The sequence below is a fragment of the Papaver somniferum genome, chromosome 6 (genome assembly GCF_003573695.1).
Source record: "Papaver somniferum cultivar HN1 chromosome 6, ASM357369v1, whole genome shotgun sequence".
NCBI lineage: Eukaryota > Viridiplantae > Streptophyta > Magnoliopsida > Ranunculales > Papaveraceae > Papaver > Papaver somniferum.
This window is the reverse complement of record NC_039363.1, coordinates 70,684,233-70,699,741: the sequence shown is the minus strand read 5'-3', so window position 1 is coordinate 70,699,741 and position 15,509 is coordinate 70,684,233. Positions and strand designations below refer to the sequence as shown.

The following is a 15,509-nucleotide window of genomic DNA, read 5'->3' as shown; positions in this document are numbered from 1 at the left end:
GTAGTGCAGAATGAAGTGGAAGAAGTTGAGCATAATCCCTTCTTAATGCTCAGTGATTTCCCATTCAAAGCTAAAAGCCGATTCCCAATAGACAGTAGGAAGGCTTTGGCTGGTGAAAATGCAATCAAGGAAGGCAGTAATACCAAGAATACAGCAGATCGTAACAGTGTTGAGAATTGGAAGGAAGTTACAAGCAAAAGCAATGTTACTAAGAGCGAATCTGCTGTCAAGGTAAGTACCAATAACTCTTTCAGCTTGTTGAGTAATGAGAATTCTCTAGCTATCCAGGAAGATAGAGGACAAAGCTTGTAAAAAAACAGAAAAGGAACTTTCCAGACTCATATGGAATGGCAAAATCCCCAATAAAGGAAGCAATGAGAGCTTGGGCAGAGGGCAAAGATCTGCTGCTAGGAAACACTCGTCTTTCGTTGTTTCTTAGGAGTGTTTGCAACATCATTGCATCTTATATTTTATGTTGTTAAGGAGTTGGCATATGCCCTCCCTGTGTTGTTCTTTACTTGTTTTTGGTTTGGCTCTTGCCTCACCCCGGGACACGCTTAGGCACTCTTCTCTTGTATTCTTTTTAGGCACTCTTCTCTTGTATTCTTTTTTATTTTTCTCAAGTCAATGAAATTTAACTTTTAAGTCAAAAGAAAAAAAAAAAAACGATTTGCAGGGGATGTGATTTCTATGAAATTTGAGAATCAAAATCCGTAAAGCCAGTAAAGATACGTATATGTAAAATCACAATCTCCTTACTTCAGTGATGTCTAGCCTGGGCAGATCTTTAAAAGAAGGAAAACCGAAACACAGAAAGGAGTTCCGAAAATTAAATTCTTATTGATAAAGATATGGTTCCAACAATCATTGTACTGTGTGAAATATTGTCTCAATCACATACTACCACCAAACCTTATAAACAAAAAGCCACAGAAGTGCAGAGAAATTAAATTGAACAAACCAACTAGCTAACCACGAAGATACTAATATAAAATTCCAGTAGAGTTCTTGTCTGACACATTCAAGTGCTTAAAAACCATGTACTTTGATATTGTCCTTCTGTGCAATACCAGCCTTCACAAGGAAATCAGAGACATTTTTACGCTGATCACCTTGAAGTTGAATAACTTTCCCCAAGACTTTGTCCTGCACGACGGTACCATTGCAGCAGAATTCCTTCTTCAGGTCCTTGAGAATCCTGTCGTAGCTGAATTCCTTATTTAGTCCTTGTACTGTTGTAAGGCTCTTTTTTCCGTTCCTTTGCTGTATACGGATATGCACATACTCTTTCGCCCCAGCGGCACCTGAGCTAATATCTTCAGCAAATGGATCTGCAACCAAAATTCAATAAGTTCCCATCCCACAATCATAATTTAAGTGACAAAGTTACAGCAGAAACATTAAAAAATCAATTGAAATCAAAATCAATAGCCTCGGGCAAATAACTGCTACTCAAAGATTCATACAAAATTGAGGTAGACAAACAAGCTTAAGTCGGCAAATAGATGTAAAACAGGACAATCTTAACTGTTCAGACCAAGTGACAAGAAAACCAACAGCTAAATCTAATTCACGGATAATCAATGAATTCAAAGCAAGTTTATGATGTTATATTGAAATCTGACCATGATCTCTTAACAATTGAATATGATCTAATCATTAAAATTGTCAAGGAAAAATTACTTACCAAAAGAGGAGGGGATCTGGATGTCGAGTTCAACCATGAAAGTAGCTGAGTAATTCGATCAAAAACTGAAACAAACAGAAAAAATACCATCTCGCCGTAAGATTCGAATTCAATATATTCAACAAAATCAAACAGAGACCAACAAGACCAAATATAATTTTCCCTTAAATAAAATCGTTAACTAACAATTCGAAGAGGCGGAATACCGAATTTACAAAAACAAAACCCTAATTTTAATTCAAAAGTTAAAAAGAATTGAAAGGAGATCAGATCAATTACCTGTAAGGAGAGCGATGAGATTGCAAAAGAAAGAAGCGTGAATGTTTTATGACAATTTCCAAGATGAGAGACCCCTATTTATAAGGTTTCTTTAGAATCTTTATGATGTCGGTTTTCAAACAATAAATCTAACGATCATGATAATTACACGTGGCAGATGACGTCCACAATCTACTCATGGCGTACAGTTCACGCACCTTGCCTGGTGAAAGTGTGGGGGTACAGATTGTATGCGGGTCCCGCAAACCTTCCTCGAAGAATCGAGAACAAACGAGTTACGTTCCGTGTAAGAGACCTCCCGAATCTGTTTGTTATTTTTAGAATACGCGTTACGAGTTGGCAATCTTATCCCATATTTCCATAGCCAAAACTTTGCATCTTCAACTATCGATCTTCAGGGGAAAAAAACCAAAAAACTATCGATCATCAGCAACCCGCTATAAGTGTTCTCTCACAGCAGGTACTAGTAGAATTGAAAATGAACTTGCATATGAAATCATTCCAAGCGAGGATAAAGAAGCAAGGAGCTGTTGGCTTGTATTCCTATTTGAATGGAATTTTTAGAGAAATGGATTCAATTGAACTTCGGAATTCATAAAACATCTCGCGCTTAATTTGCTGATATTTTAAACTTTCATCTACAGTACAGTGACCACAATTGATTGCGCTAAATCAGAACATTCTTGTACGTTTTTAAACACAACACCCAGGCAAATCGATTTTTGGACTTCCCCTCCAGCCATCAGAATTTAGAGACAAATCAAGGAAACCAACTAATCCTCGCAGATATACACAGTAACTTTCCGTACTTTAGTAAGGACTAAAGAGTCACCGAAGAGTTTCCAGTACACGATTTGTGTGACAGCAATCATACATCAACAAGCATTCTGAGACGGAAGTTAAAATCTAAAACAAGATCAGTTTAACCACTTCCTGTGCTGCGTTTGAGATCCATCTCAACTTGGTGAATCGTCCACTGCATACCTTCTAATTTCTGTAAAGAGTGTCGACATATTACTAACTATTATCAAGATTAAAAGAACCACAGAAGAGAATCTAGAGTACCTTGACAATTTCATGATATTGTCTCGCAATGTTATCAAAGTGAGGATCAACGCCTTGGTATTCACGGAGGCGAGTTACCTACAGTGCAAGAAGCATACTGAGCTTGGATTAAAGTTGTACAGATGAAAGGACGAGCAGAAATCACATTGACAGGTCCATCGCTTTTCAGAGATTAACTTATAGCAGCTTGGGCTTTAAAATGCATAAAAATAAGCTAATTGTAGAATACAAATCATACCGCCTTATTGTAAGCAATAGAAGCTTCTTCTGTTGCCTCTACAAGATATTTCCTGCGAGTAAGAGTTGTATGTTCACTAGTCAAACTACCTTGTTAACTGGAAGAATAACATACAACAGTATAATATTTTGCATCATAGAGCACACACCTGATCTTATGAAGAGCTGGTATGGAATCTGGAGTGTACGTGTCACGCAGGAGAAGATGTTCCAGAACTCTAGGACCAAGATCAGCCACAAAGGGATATGCAAACATCAGACTAACCAAAAAAGCATGGAAATTTATGATACATGAATTCTGCAATATAACCATCACATATAGGGTGTAACAATTTTATTTTCCAGAGAAAAAAAAAAGTCACGAGAACCTATAAGATTGTTCGAACAGAAACTACACAATCACCAGACAATGTCAGGGGCATGAAGTATGAACAGCAGGTAGATCATAGATGACTTTCTCGATGTTTTCAAGTTGGCCGAGATTTATCACTTCTAATGTGGTTCAAAAACCTTGGTATGAGTTTAGGGCAATAGATAATTAAACAGTGAGGTCTAGAAATTGTTACAAGATGATCACGATAGATCGCAGTCTTGTTCAGTTTTCAAGACACGAACTTTAGATCTATTAGACTGGGAAGTAAACTATAACAGAGAAATGAAATAAAACTTCAACATGGACACTAAATTACGGATATTCCAAATTTAAGAATCCTATACAAACTAAAAGTGCCAGGGCGACTTCCACACATCTATACAACTAAGAATCTTGTTACTATTTGCTAAAATCTATAAAGGATTCATGCCGGATATACAAAAGAAAATCGAAAGTTTACTGAGAAGAAGATTAATTGTTGGAGCATAACCTCAGTTTGGCATTCATTGTCTCACACCTTTTGCACAACCACGTTTTTCGTAATTCATCCTATTAAAATAAACAATACAAATTAGAAACAATTCTACGCAAATAACTTAAAATAAAATAGAAATGGCAACGTTATAGATACTAAAAGAGCTTACATATTGATGTTGGTGTTGTAGCTTTAAATCCTTGACAAGCTTGATAAGCACCCCAAGTATCTGCTCTAGGACCTTTATCAAGAAAATGATAATACTTGCAGGTTATACATGGGTAATAAATAACAGGATAATCAAGGAAGATGAAATCACAAACGACAAGGCACCAGTTCAACTAGACAGAAGTTAAAGACGGTGGTGATAGAAAAGAGCAAGAGAATATTCACGTACACTGTAGTATTCCGCAAACTTCCTATCTGCAGCATAAAGATCCTCCCGCAAAGCAGCCTCTTCCCTTTCGATTTCCTCAGAGATCAATTTTACCCTGAGGGCATGAAAAATGGAGAAATATATTGACATAAGCTACACATCAAAATCAGAATAAAACATACAGTTAGACATAGTTATAACTTAAAAAGATACATCGTGCTAACCAAATTAACATTCTTGTATGCTTCCTATTAGCAAATGTACTTGAGTAGCGATGGATAAAAAAGTGAATAAAAGTGTACTGAGAAGAATAACAAACATGAAATCTATTCTCAAGAACCTGGTACAGATACTGGTTAACAAAATCAAAGCAGTACAAAGTAAAATAATGCTACACATAATCAAGTTAAACCAGGATAAGAATAATAGTCATGATACTAGTTACCTCCATCAGTTGTTTCGCCTACCACAACAGCCAAAATAGTTGCAAGATCGAAAGGCGCGCAACAAAATTTGGCCTCCATTATGGAGTATAACACAATAGGAGGCAAATGGCTTATGCCATAGTATATCATTTGGATTTTAAAGTGAAACTTATAAATGTAAAAAGGATAAGAATAGATTCACCGTTCCGGAAGCCGAGAAATCGATATTTGACCACTGGATGATGAATCTGCACAATGAAAAAGGCGATATCAACAGGCTTAAACATGGAAGCTTTCACATAGCTACATATCTTATGAAAATTGGACTTTATACATCCAGACTGTAAGACTTACCAATACCGTCCATTGAAAAAGCATCAACTAACTTATCACATTTAGCCTTTAATCGAGTTTCAACCACGCGACCTAGTGGGACCTGATATTCTGTCATTTCCTACAATGACATCAACCATTGTCGGAAAACATATTTTTTAAGAGCCAGAAAATTTGTTTGCTTTCTGTATATTTCAATTCAACTTACCATGATAGAGGGACTTTGCTGAAGCTGCATTTGCCTTAAATAACTAGGTGTAATCCCCAGAAAACGATTTGGAACCCCGCCTATTTCGGGTTCCCCTGTATCCGCAGAACTTACAACAAGAGTATTACTATTAGCCACACTATTTGCATAATTAGTTGAATTGGAGCTAGAACTAATCGTTACACTAGTACTCGTACTATCTAGAGAACTCCTTGACATTATACTCAATTTTTCAATCTCTTCCTCGTGAACTTCCCCATCTTTTGAGATAAGAGGAAGTCTCAATCTTTGAGCTGCCTCTGCAACTACTAACCTATGCTCCAAAGATTCGTATACCTGAAATTACGGAACAAAAATATTTCTACTCTCATCGCAAAATGTAAGATTTACATAACGAAAGTTTATACATTCTCAATTATAAATCAGGATCTTGGCCAAACCTGAGGAGAGCATTTTAACCCAGGCTGAGGGTATAAACCTTGAACATCTCGAATTCCTCCAATATTCCCTACCGAAATTGCTTGTTGGTACTCTTCAATCAACGCGTTTGCCTCACAGTAAATTGCCTGCATATGTTAAAGATATTAAAAAAAAATAATAATAATTCACTACAGAAATGAAAACCCTAGAACCTAGTTTGTCATTTTTGGGTAATTTCATAAAAAACCCTTTCTTTTTACCATCAAAATCAGAAGAAACCCTTATTTTCTAGCTTACCATGGCTTCTAAATAACGCAATCTTTCTCTTGACATTTCTTCTCTAGCCTGCAATAACATCAAAACAGAATCGAATGAAACCCTTAAGAGATAATGTCTGTGAAAAGAGAGAATGTCTCTGCGCGAAACAGAGAGAGAGAGAGAGGGGCAGATGATTACTAGTTGAAGATCGTGGTAAGCAGATTTGGAAATCATAGAACCATCAGGAGCTAAGCAATGTCGATCTAATTGTTCGATTAACTGTGTCACATCACTTGCTAAATTTTGCCCTCCTCCAAATTTCGACATTTTTGATGTAGATATAGAGAGCTTAAAGATTAATAAATCTAGAATACTTTCTCAAATCGACTGGAGATGATTGTGGTGATCATGTAAGGTTCTAGAGACAGCATCGTTTGGCGGCAAATTTTGATACAAAACTGTTCCTCAGTAGAGGAGAATTAATTTGGAGGAGATAAAGGAAAACCAATCTGCTTCTGCTTCCAGAAGTTACTTCTGAGAAGTTGAAAAGTTAGTTTGGCAACTGCCTAGCGTATAAGCAAAAAAGTCAATAAGCAAGCTTGGCAACGTTAGAAATTCTAATCAAAATATCATAATTATTCAAGGGCAACAGAGATCAACTTCATTTAAGATAGGATTTACATCATTACTGCATAGCATTTTAGGATGTCATATATATGTACATGGATCAAGACCTAAAGAGAGGGATTATGTGATTGCTTACAAAATAGGAAATTGTCAAGACAAAGTGTTGCGGCATAAACTCGAACATCAGATTTGCATATCACTTGATCAGCAGTCGTACTTGAGGCAGAGAAAAACATACATCTTCCGACCTTAATCAAGTTGTCTCTACCATTAACTTATTATACGACTACATAGACTACTGCTACTTGTAAAAGGTAGACAACAGTCACCAAGTTATTTTACAACTCAACTGATTATTATTCCAACAGCACACAACAGAAACATATTTTCTAAAATCTGTAATATTAGTACCAATATAAGCTTTAAGAGTGATGATTTTGTACTGCCATGTCAATTTATAAATACTCAAGTATAGGAAATAATAAGTGACCAAGTTTACCACCATGTACGCAAAAAGGAAAAGTATACATTAATTGCAAGTATGACAAAAATCTAAAACAACAAGAAACGGTGAAACATACAGTCTGAGATCGAGCTAGACTAAGTGTACTAACGAAAATCCACTAGAAATAAACACGCCACAAGCTCTTCCCATATCTGAGAATGCTAATGTGGTGCTCATTGTGTAGTTGGTTACAAGAAGAAGAAAAAAAAGAAAATTGTGCTCTCAGAAAAATGATATACTGGTGACCTGCCGACACAATAAAGTTTGTACTCAAAACTTGTGTATCGTCTCTCCAGCGGAGCGGGTAATCACTAAATGCACTTTTCATAACAGTCGATATTGGGTCCAATGCAAATGCCTCTGTAGTGAAGTAGTAAAAACTAAAAAGTTTAAAACTCATCCGCTCCTAAGTAATTCCTACCAGGTTGATCATAAGAAAAAATAAAGGGCACCAATCGCAGAACCAAAACAATACCAATAATAGAACTACCCTAACCCATCTATGATATATAATATTCAGATATGGCGGAACAAGTCTCACCATACTAATTCATTCCGGTATATAAATCGTCCTCCATGTGGAACAAATTAAATTCCTATGAGAAATTTCATCAATCAGTTAACGTGCATGTTAATTTCTTCATCTACCATAAAATTCAGTACCATTAATTTCTTCATTCAGTACCATTAATTAATTCAATTTCAAAGTATTTCTTCGAATACAAATGAAATCACCAAGCAATACAACACATTTCAGATATAAAAAGAAAAACCCACTCAGATTATTAAAAAACAAATGATGATTATGGGATTACCTAAGATTGGAACAATGTCTTCTCCATCAGATTTTGGTGAAGGAGGGCCGGAATAGGATGTCGACGAACCAACCGAGTAAAGCGTTTTAACAGAGACCCTAAAAATGAAAGATGAAAAAATTTAACTGAGAAGAGTAAGGGTTAGAACTTAGAACTGGGAAGAATGGGGCTGGGATTTTCTGTGTTTGATTCGGGGAGAGGAAGAAAGAAGAGAGAGATAATGAAGTTTACATTTTACCCCTGATATGTTTAAAAACACCGAAAGAAATGGGGAGGAGAAAAGAACAATGGAAGAGTTACTTGGTCTTTCGATATATTAGGCGGGTAGGGTAGATAATTTCAGAGTTTTATCCGTCACCCTACCCATCCGACGGCGGGCCAAGAAATATTTAACCGTTATTCTACCCATCAAATCGCGGGTAGAATAAGATAAGGGTAAAATACTGGTGGGTGGGGTGGAAATTCCGGGTACGGATGGACATATGTAGTCCTATTTTTAACTAACTTTTTTGTTTGGGTCCAAAACTCATGAATCGATCACAGATCACATTTTGAGTCGAGTGTTTTTTTTTATCCTTTTTGATCAAAAAAATTGGTGTGGATAAAGTTTCAACCTCACATCACGATGACAATGATTATATCGTAGTACTATACTGACATGAGTGAGCTAAATAATTTTTGGATTGAAGGGAAACAATATACTGTCACGAGGCTGATTTCAGGTCGCCCTATATTTTTTAGGTCACTCAGACCATACTTGTTTCTGTACTCATGTGACAATTTGCGACTCATAGGGTATATTCTGTGTCACGGGGTATTTTATTTATTTTCTCGATGAGGTACTTGAAAAACTATAAATAGAGATGCTCATTCAAGTTCAACTGGGAAATGATGAATCGGTCATTGAGTAGAGGGAGAGAACAGCTCTGTATACCGTCAGTTGTTTACAGCTATCGTTCCACTCCAACAATCTCAACGTCTTCACGGGCCCTCGCCTCACCCTCGCACCTCTGCTTTCAGGACCCATCTTGTTTTCCGGATGAAGGGAAGCGCGTTCACTCGGGAGTAGGAACTCTCTTCTCCGTTAACACAACAAGAGTCAGGGCCAAAAAAGGATCTTTCGTGTATAATCCTGCATAATCTCAAATGTTATCAGTTCCGGTACGTAGACCAAATGATACAATGCAAGCAAAAGTTCCTAAATTCATGGATATATAGAACATCATATGAGTTATTATGCTTGCATATCCATCATTTGAGTCTCCAACAATTATTCCTTAAGGGAACTGACGTCTTGCTGTGATAATTATCTAATTGTTGATCGGGGCTTTCATTATGAGTAAGGAATTCAATCACTACTAATTGGTCTCTTTATTTATGCACCAATGACCATAAATGCATTCGCCATAGTTCCAGCATTACGGCAAACCCGTGTCAAATATATAGCGGATTTGGGTGCTCTAGCCAAAACGAATCCTATTTTGGCTATTACCTTTTCCATTACTATGTTCTTATACGCATGAATACCCCCTTATACAAATGTCACTTCCTTTCCTATTAAGTGTAGATAAAATGCTTTCTGGAAGATAATCAGGACGTGGATAGAGAGATGAAGCGGGTTCGAGACCGACCTCACTCCTAGTGATAGGAAAGCTTTCGCGACTAGCTGCTAGAAAGGCGACTCCGAAGCTTATGTTCCCATATTCATGATCCTTTCAGGTACGACGAACTTATGATCAAATAAATGGCATGTGCTGACCGAGCCTACTCTCACGCTGGGTCTGGCTCTCCCTTTTGCCTTCTTCGCTTGTTGTTGGTCTTTTTCATGCCATTCATCGAATCCCTATTTCGAAAGCATCAAGGCAAGGTCCTCCGGCTATTTACATTGAAACTAGAAAGTTTAAAGCAGACGAGGTTGTTGGAGAATTAACCCTTTTCTTGGGGAAACCAAGATCCCTCTCATAATTAGGTCTACAACTGAAAGACTTCGCTTGGGAGATTCTTGAAGCCAGGTCCGACTATCTTTACCTTGATAGTTCGTGTATCCTGATCTTGGTTTCTGATTATCGATGTTCTCGTAATCTCTTTCAGGCAAGATAGATAGAAATCACAAAGTTCTCTTCATCTCAGACTTTGTGATTCCTCAAGATAGATATTTGAAAAATATTCTTAATTGATAAGTTGAAGATTGTTCTTGAGAGGTGGTAAAAGATCCAGGTTTCTCATCTAAGTAAGTGTGACTGTTCCAGATTGTGAGGTTTGCTAGCTTTGTCTATTGCAAACAGATTTCCAAGCCTTGATATTTGATCTAAGGAAATCAAAAAGGCTTATCTATTATAGGCAGATTGGTATCAAAAGTCTTCACTCAGGTTGAAGCAACTCTTAGGTTGTAAAGGACGTCATCGAAGGGAATCAATTACGTAGAGACTTGCGAGGTTGAAGATACGTAAGAAACGCGACTATAACTGACTTCCTTAGAGGATGGATTCGGTCTCAACTACATTCCAATCCAAAGTATGATAGTAGGCAGTGTATGTGGTGGCTTAATAAAGTTTGGTGTTCAAATCTGGACGAGGTCCATGGGGGTTTTCTGCAGTTGTGGTTTCCTCGTTAACAAAACTTTTGGTGTCTTGTGTTTTTTATATTCCCCCTTATATTGTTTATCTTTATAATAGGATTTATGAAAGTAGTACGTATTCAAACTTAGTAAATATTTTCATCTAATTGTGATCGATTACGATACTTGTTTCTTGTAGAATTCATATATCTTGAAAGATAGATGACAAGTTTATTACTTGACAGAATTCTGATTGGATTATTTGGATACGTCCAGATTGATCTTGGATATTGATTTTTTGGATCGTCCAAATACTCTTCTTAAAAATTAGGTATACAGACTCCTTTGTTATACATATTGATTGAGAAGAGATATAGATATAAACTCCATATACATATTAATGATCATTAAGTTGGTATGATTAAAATTATATTGAGTTTTTTCCATACAGTTGCCGAACGAAAAAATTGGTGGTGTACTTGGTACGCTCTCCTTTTCAATACCAACGTTTGGTGGGTTCAACCAAGCAATGCTCTGACAATTGTTTTTGTAAGATTATATAAGGTGTGTCTATATAAGTTGATATCGAAAAGAATATGGTGCACTTGGTACCCTCGTCATTTCACATAAGATTACTGTCTTTGTAGTACCTTGCTTTTTAAAACTGGCCCAGATTGCTTCCTTTTCATTGATCATTCTCCATGCAATCTTGGTTAAAAGAGCTTGATTAAGAACTTTATTGTTTTTAAATACCAAGCCTCAATATCTCTTTGGTAAACATGTAGATTTAAAACTCTGAAATAATGACCTTTATTTGAATTTTTATTCCGCCAGTAATTTCGTTGAAGACTTTCAAACTTGTTAATAGTTTGTGGAGGCATTTTGAAATAACTCATTTAGAATTGAGCCATCGTACCAAGATATGCATGAGCTTGAGTACTCCTTACTGCTTGACTGATAAGTTTACCTTGCCATTGTTGGAGCCTGTTTTGTATCTTGTTGTGAGTTTACTGAAAGCATTTATTCTTGTCTCTGCCAATGAAAAGGTTGATGCCAAGGTATTTTTCTTTTAATGGCTTAACTTTCATAGCCATCATGCTTCTGACATATTCTTTAGCTTCTTTACTCAAGTTACTATTGAAGTGTATACTGGATTTACTGAGGTTAACCTTTGACTAAAGGATTTAGTAAATTGTTGAATAATTTTGTTAAGATTATTGAGTGACTTGCAATAGGATGAACTTAAAAGGATGTAGTAATCTGCAAAAATTAGGTGGGATGTAGTTGGATAGTTTTTGGCTGGGATGATGGGTTTATAAGGTTATCCTTGACAACAAAACTAAGCCTACTAAATCCTTTTATACATTTGATAACAATGTGGAGTGATAAGGCATCACCTTATCTTATCCCTTTGGCAGGTTGAAAATTATGTGTAGGTGATGCACCATCTCACGCCAATTAATGACCAAAAAAACCCAATTTCTTCATAATGTTGCCTATGAAATGCCACTTTGTTTCATTGAAACCTTTTTCTATATTCATCCTGACTACAACTGCAAAGAATAAACCTTAGTCTTATTTATATAGTCCAACACATCATAAGCAATAATGGTGTTATCCATGATATTTTCTGTCGGGTACAAATGTTGCCTGCCATATAGAGATAATTTTATGAAGGATTGGATGCATTATGGTAGTCATTATCTTATAGATTATAAGCTTGTGGGTCCATAATTTGTAGGACCTTCTGTTAGAGCATTGCTCGGTCGAACTCGCAAGCGTTGCTCTCAAGCTTGTTTGTCAATGTTAGTGATCAAAACTACAAGTCTTGATTTCTAGTCTACTTATAGATGTCTCGGACTAGGATAGATTGTGTAGTTGAGCATTAGACTTCACGACATTCATCAAATGAAGACGAAGAACTACTAAGGCGAGCCTGTGGAACTTCATCAACAAAAGGTATGTGGAGACTGAAACTCATCTATCACTTGGAAAGTCTATTTCTACTTTATCTCCTATATTGAGACAAAAGTCGTGTTACTATATAGTTTTCTGTTATACACATTTGAGATTTCAAGCTGAGTTTAACTCGCTTACATATTTCTCGGAATATGTGTTGGTAAGCTTTCGCTTTAATCAAGTTCATCTTGATCATGTGACAATCGCCGGGTAACATGTTACATGGTTTGTGTAATACAATCATTTGGTGTAGACTTGGAATGTTTCGTTATGATTATTTCAATAGCTTGAAAATTGCTTTGATGCTAATAGTGTGTGAAAACGGTTATTGTCATCCTCTAAAAAAGTTTCAATGATTGAAATAAAGAGTTTAGAATACTTAACCATCATTGGATTAAAAACATATTATGCATTCTTGCATGTATGTGATCCATGACTGGAGCTAAAGTATGCATACCCGCATGCGTACTTGAAGTTATGAAATTCTGTGTACCAAGTACACATACCGGTACACATACTTGCGTAAGGTATAGGTCCGAGAATTTTTGTTGGGATTTGGAAGTGTACTAAGTATGCGTACCCGTTTGCATACTGGTGAACCCAAACTCAGACCGGCTACTTAAGTATGCGTACCCGTTTGCATACTTGAGTGGTTAAAGTTCTAAAATCGGTTGGCTCATGAACTAATACTTTTATATATTAAGGAATGCATTCTTTGCAAACCGTGGCTAAATGTTTATGAATTGATTCGAGTGAATCAAAACGATTTTGCTTCCATTGTGTTCTTGTATACTTTTATAAGAATATAGCAATTGATCAACTCTTTAACTAGTTTCATTTGAGTCATTTGAACTAGTTATGGTTAAGATGAATAAGGTTGATATGAGAGTATTCATATAGCTAACCTCGGTTAACTACAGTTGAGCCAACATGGTGTACATGTTTAGGTACGGCTACATAAACCTAAATGGGGGTACATTTCATTTGTGTATAACAAGCTAAGTTCGATCTAACGGTTGAAAGATATTATCTTGAATCTAATCAGGTTTTCATCTAACGGTGAATATTGAATGCTTTGTTACCAAGGTAACTTAGATTGAAAACGCCGATTTGAGAACTATATAAAGGAGAACTCTAGCAACTGGGAAACCTAATCCACACACCTCATGTGTGATAGTAGTTGCATAAGCTAGAGTCGATTCTCCTTTAACCTTAGGTTTTTCACGAAACCCCTGTAGATTAACGACTTGAAGACTTCATTGGGATTGTGAAGCCAGACCCAACTATTTTCTCTGTAGTTGCATGATCTGATCTTACTGTTTCTATCGTGTGTGAGTACTATCTTCTTTAAGATTGGCTCGAGATTTAATATCCGATAGGCAAGATAAAAAGTAATCACAAACATCTTTGTATCATCGTTTGTGATTCCACAATATCTTGTTTTGCTACCATACGATTAAGATTATTGTGAGGTGGTTGATATTTCTAGGTTATTCTTCGGGAATATAAGTCCGGTATATCAATTGGTTCCTGTTCACCTTGATTTATCAAAATATGGAACAAAACTTGTAGGTATTTCTATGGGAGACAGATTTATCTATTCTTGTAGACTTTTCTGTGTGAGACAAATTTATTTATCAAGTCTTCAACTTTGAGTCGTAGCAATTCTTGGTTGTGGGTGAGATCAACTAAGGGAATCAAGTGTGTAGTATCCTGGTGGGATCAGAGACGTAAGGAGCGATAATGTACCTTGAATCAGTGTGAGATTGATTAGGGTTCAACTACAGTCCATTTCGAAGTTCATTGATAGTAAGCTAGTGTCTGTAGTGGCTTAATACAGTGTGGTGTTCAAATCTGGACTAGGTCCCGGGGTTTTTCTGCATTTGCGGTTTCCTCATTAACAAAACTTCTGGTGTCTGTGTTATTTCTTTTCCGCATTATATTTTGTTATATAATTGAAATATCACAGGTTGTGCGTTGAATAGATCAAATGGGAAATTAAACCTTTGGTTGTTGATTGAAATTGATTGATCCTTGAACATTGGTCTTTGGTACCGTTCAAGTTAATTCTTTTATATCCAATCGGGCTCGCAAATTCTTACTTGTTGATTGCAGATTGAATTGAGAAAAAGAGATACAAAACTCTTTGATATACTTTTCTCTAGATTGAGTCTGACTGTTGATTCTCTTGAAAGTATATTGGAGTTTTTCTATTCAGATTTCCAAATGAATTATTGGGAGTGGTTATCAAGCCCCCTCTTTTTCAATTGGTATCAGAGCATGAAAACACATTAAAGACCTTATAAGTTTGTGTTTGTAGCGATCTGTAAATGAACGAGAATATTTCTGATAAACGCATCTCAAGAAATAAAAGTTTTGTTTCTATAAAATCTATTAAAGAGAAAGATTTGTCAATATCAAAAATAGATGAAACATGTGTTCCAATTAAACAGACTTGCATTGATAAGTGTTTCCCGGACTACCTTTCCGATGAGTCTGACTCTGAAGTCGAAAGGAATACAGCCGAAGAGAGTGCAGTGATTCTAAAACTTGTTAGAATCCAGGATGATGATGTCAATCGGTTGAAACACAAAGTCAATGTCCTTGTTGGTATGGTAAATGAGCGTGACTATCTTCTAAAGGTCCTCCGACAGGACATCACCTCAATATGTTCTTCCCGAACTCAACTTGAGGGAAAACACAAAGAGGATGCTTTGGAAACTGAACTTATTTTGAGTAAACTCTCTATTAAAGAAGGTTCCAAGAAGTCCACTGTACTAACTGCTTATGAGTTAACTGGAAAAATTTCTGTTCCATAAGCAAAATCAAAATCCCTTCATGCTGGAAAAGTTGTGCCTATGTCTTCCTCTAATCAAGGAATATCCACAACACATGGAAGGAATATATCTC

General features: G+C 36.4%; 2 protein-coding genes across 5 annotated transcripts; both read right to left on the bottom strand.

Annotated features, from left to right (window-relative positions):
* Positions 1–820: 820 nt before the first annotated feature.
* LOC113287931 (protein translation factor SUI1 homolog) lies at positions 821–2,052 on the bottom strand. Its single transcript, XM_026536818.1, has 3 exons — positions 1,967–2,052; positions 1,688–1,752; positions 821–1,331 (listed from the first exon to the last, which is right to left on the bottom strand). Exons 2-3 carry the CDS (start codon positions 1,722–1,724, stop codon positions 1,030–1,032), a joined length of 339 nt encoding a protein of 112 aa, XP_026392603.1. The 5' UTR covers positions 1,725–1,752; positions 1,967–2,052; the 3' UTR covers positions 821–1,029.
* Positions 2,053–2,478: 426 nt separating this feature from the next.
* Positions 2,479–8,334, bottom strand: LOC113287930 (AUGMIN subunit 4-like). Of its 4 annotated transcripts, XM_026536817.1 has the most exons (15): positions 8,084–8,334; positions 6,900–7,011; positions 6,335–6,670; positions 6,176–6,223; positions 5,899–6,024; positions 5,459–5,794; positions 5,272–5,371; positions 5,120–5,165; positions 4,514–4,607; positions 4,286–4,357; positions 4,132–4,190; positions 3,418–3,486; positions 3,270–3,321; positions 3,032–3,109; positions 2,479–2,960 (listed from the first exon to the last, which is right to left on the bottom strand). In XM_026536817.1, exons 3-15 carry the CDS (start codon positions 6,461–6,463, stop codon positions 2,889–2,891), a joined length of 1,281 nt encoding a protein of 426 aa, XP_026392602.1. In that variant the 5' UTR covers positions 6,464–6,670; positions 6,900–7,011; positions 8,084–8,334; the 3' UTR covers positions 2,479–2,888. The 4 variants fall into 4 exon arrangements, with proteins under 4 accessions (XP_026392602.1, XP_026392600.1, XP_026392601.1 ...); XM_026536815.1 differs by lacking the exon at positions 6,900–7,011 and having other exon boundaries at positions 6,335–6,702; XM_026536816.1 differs by lacking the exon at positions 6,900–7,011 and having other exon boundaries at positions 6,335–6,698.
* Between the last annotated feature and the right edge of the window lie 7,175 nt (positions 8,335–15,509).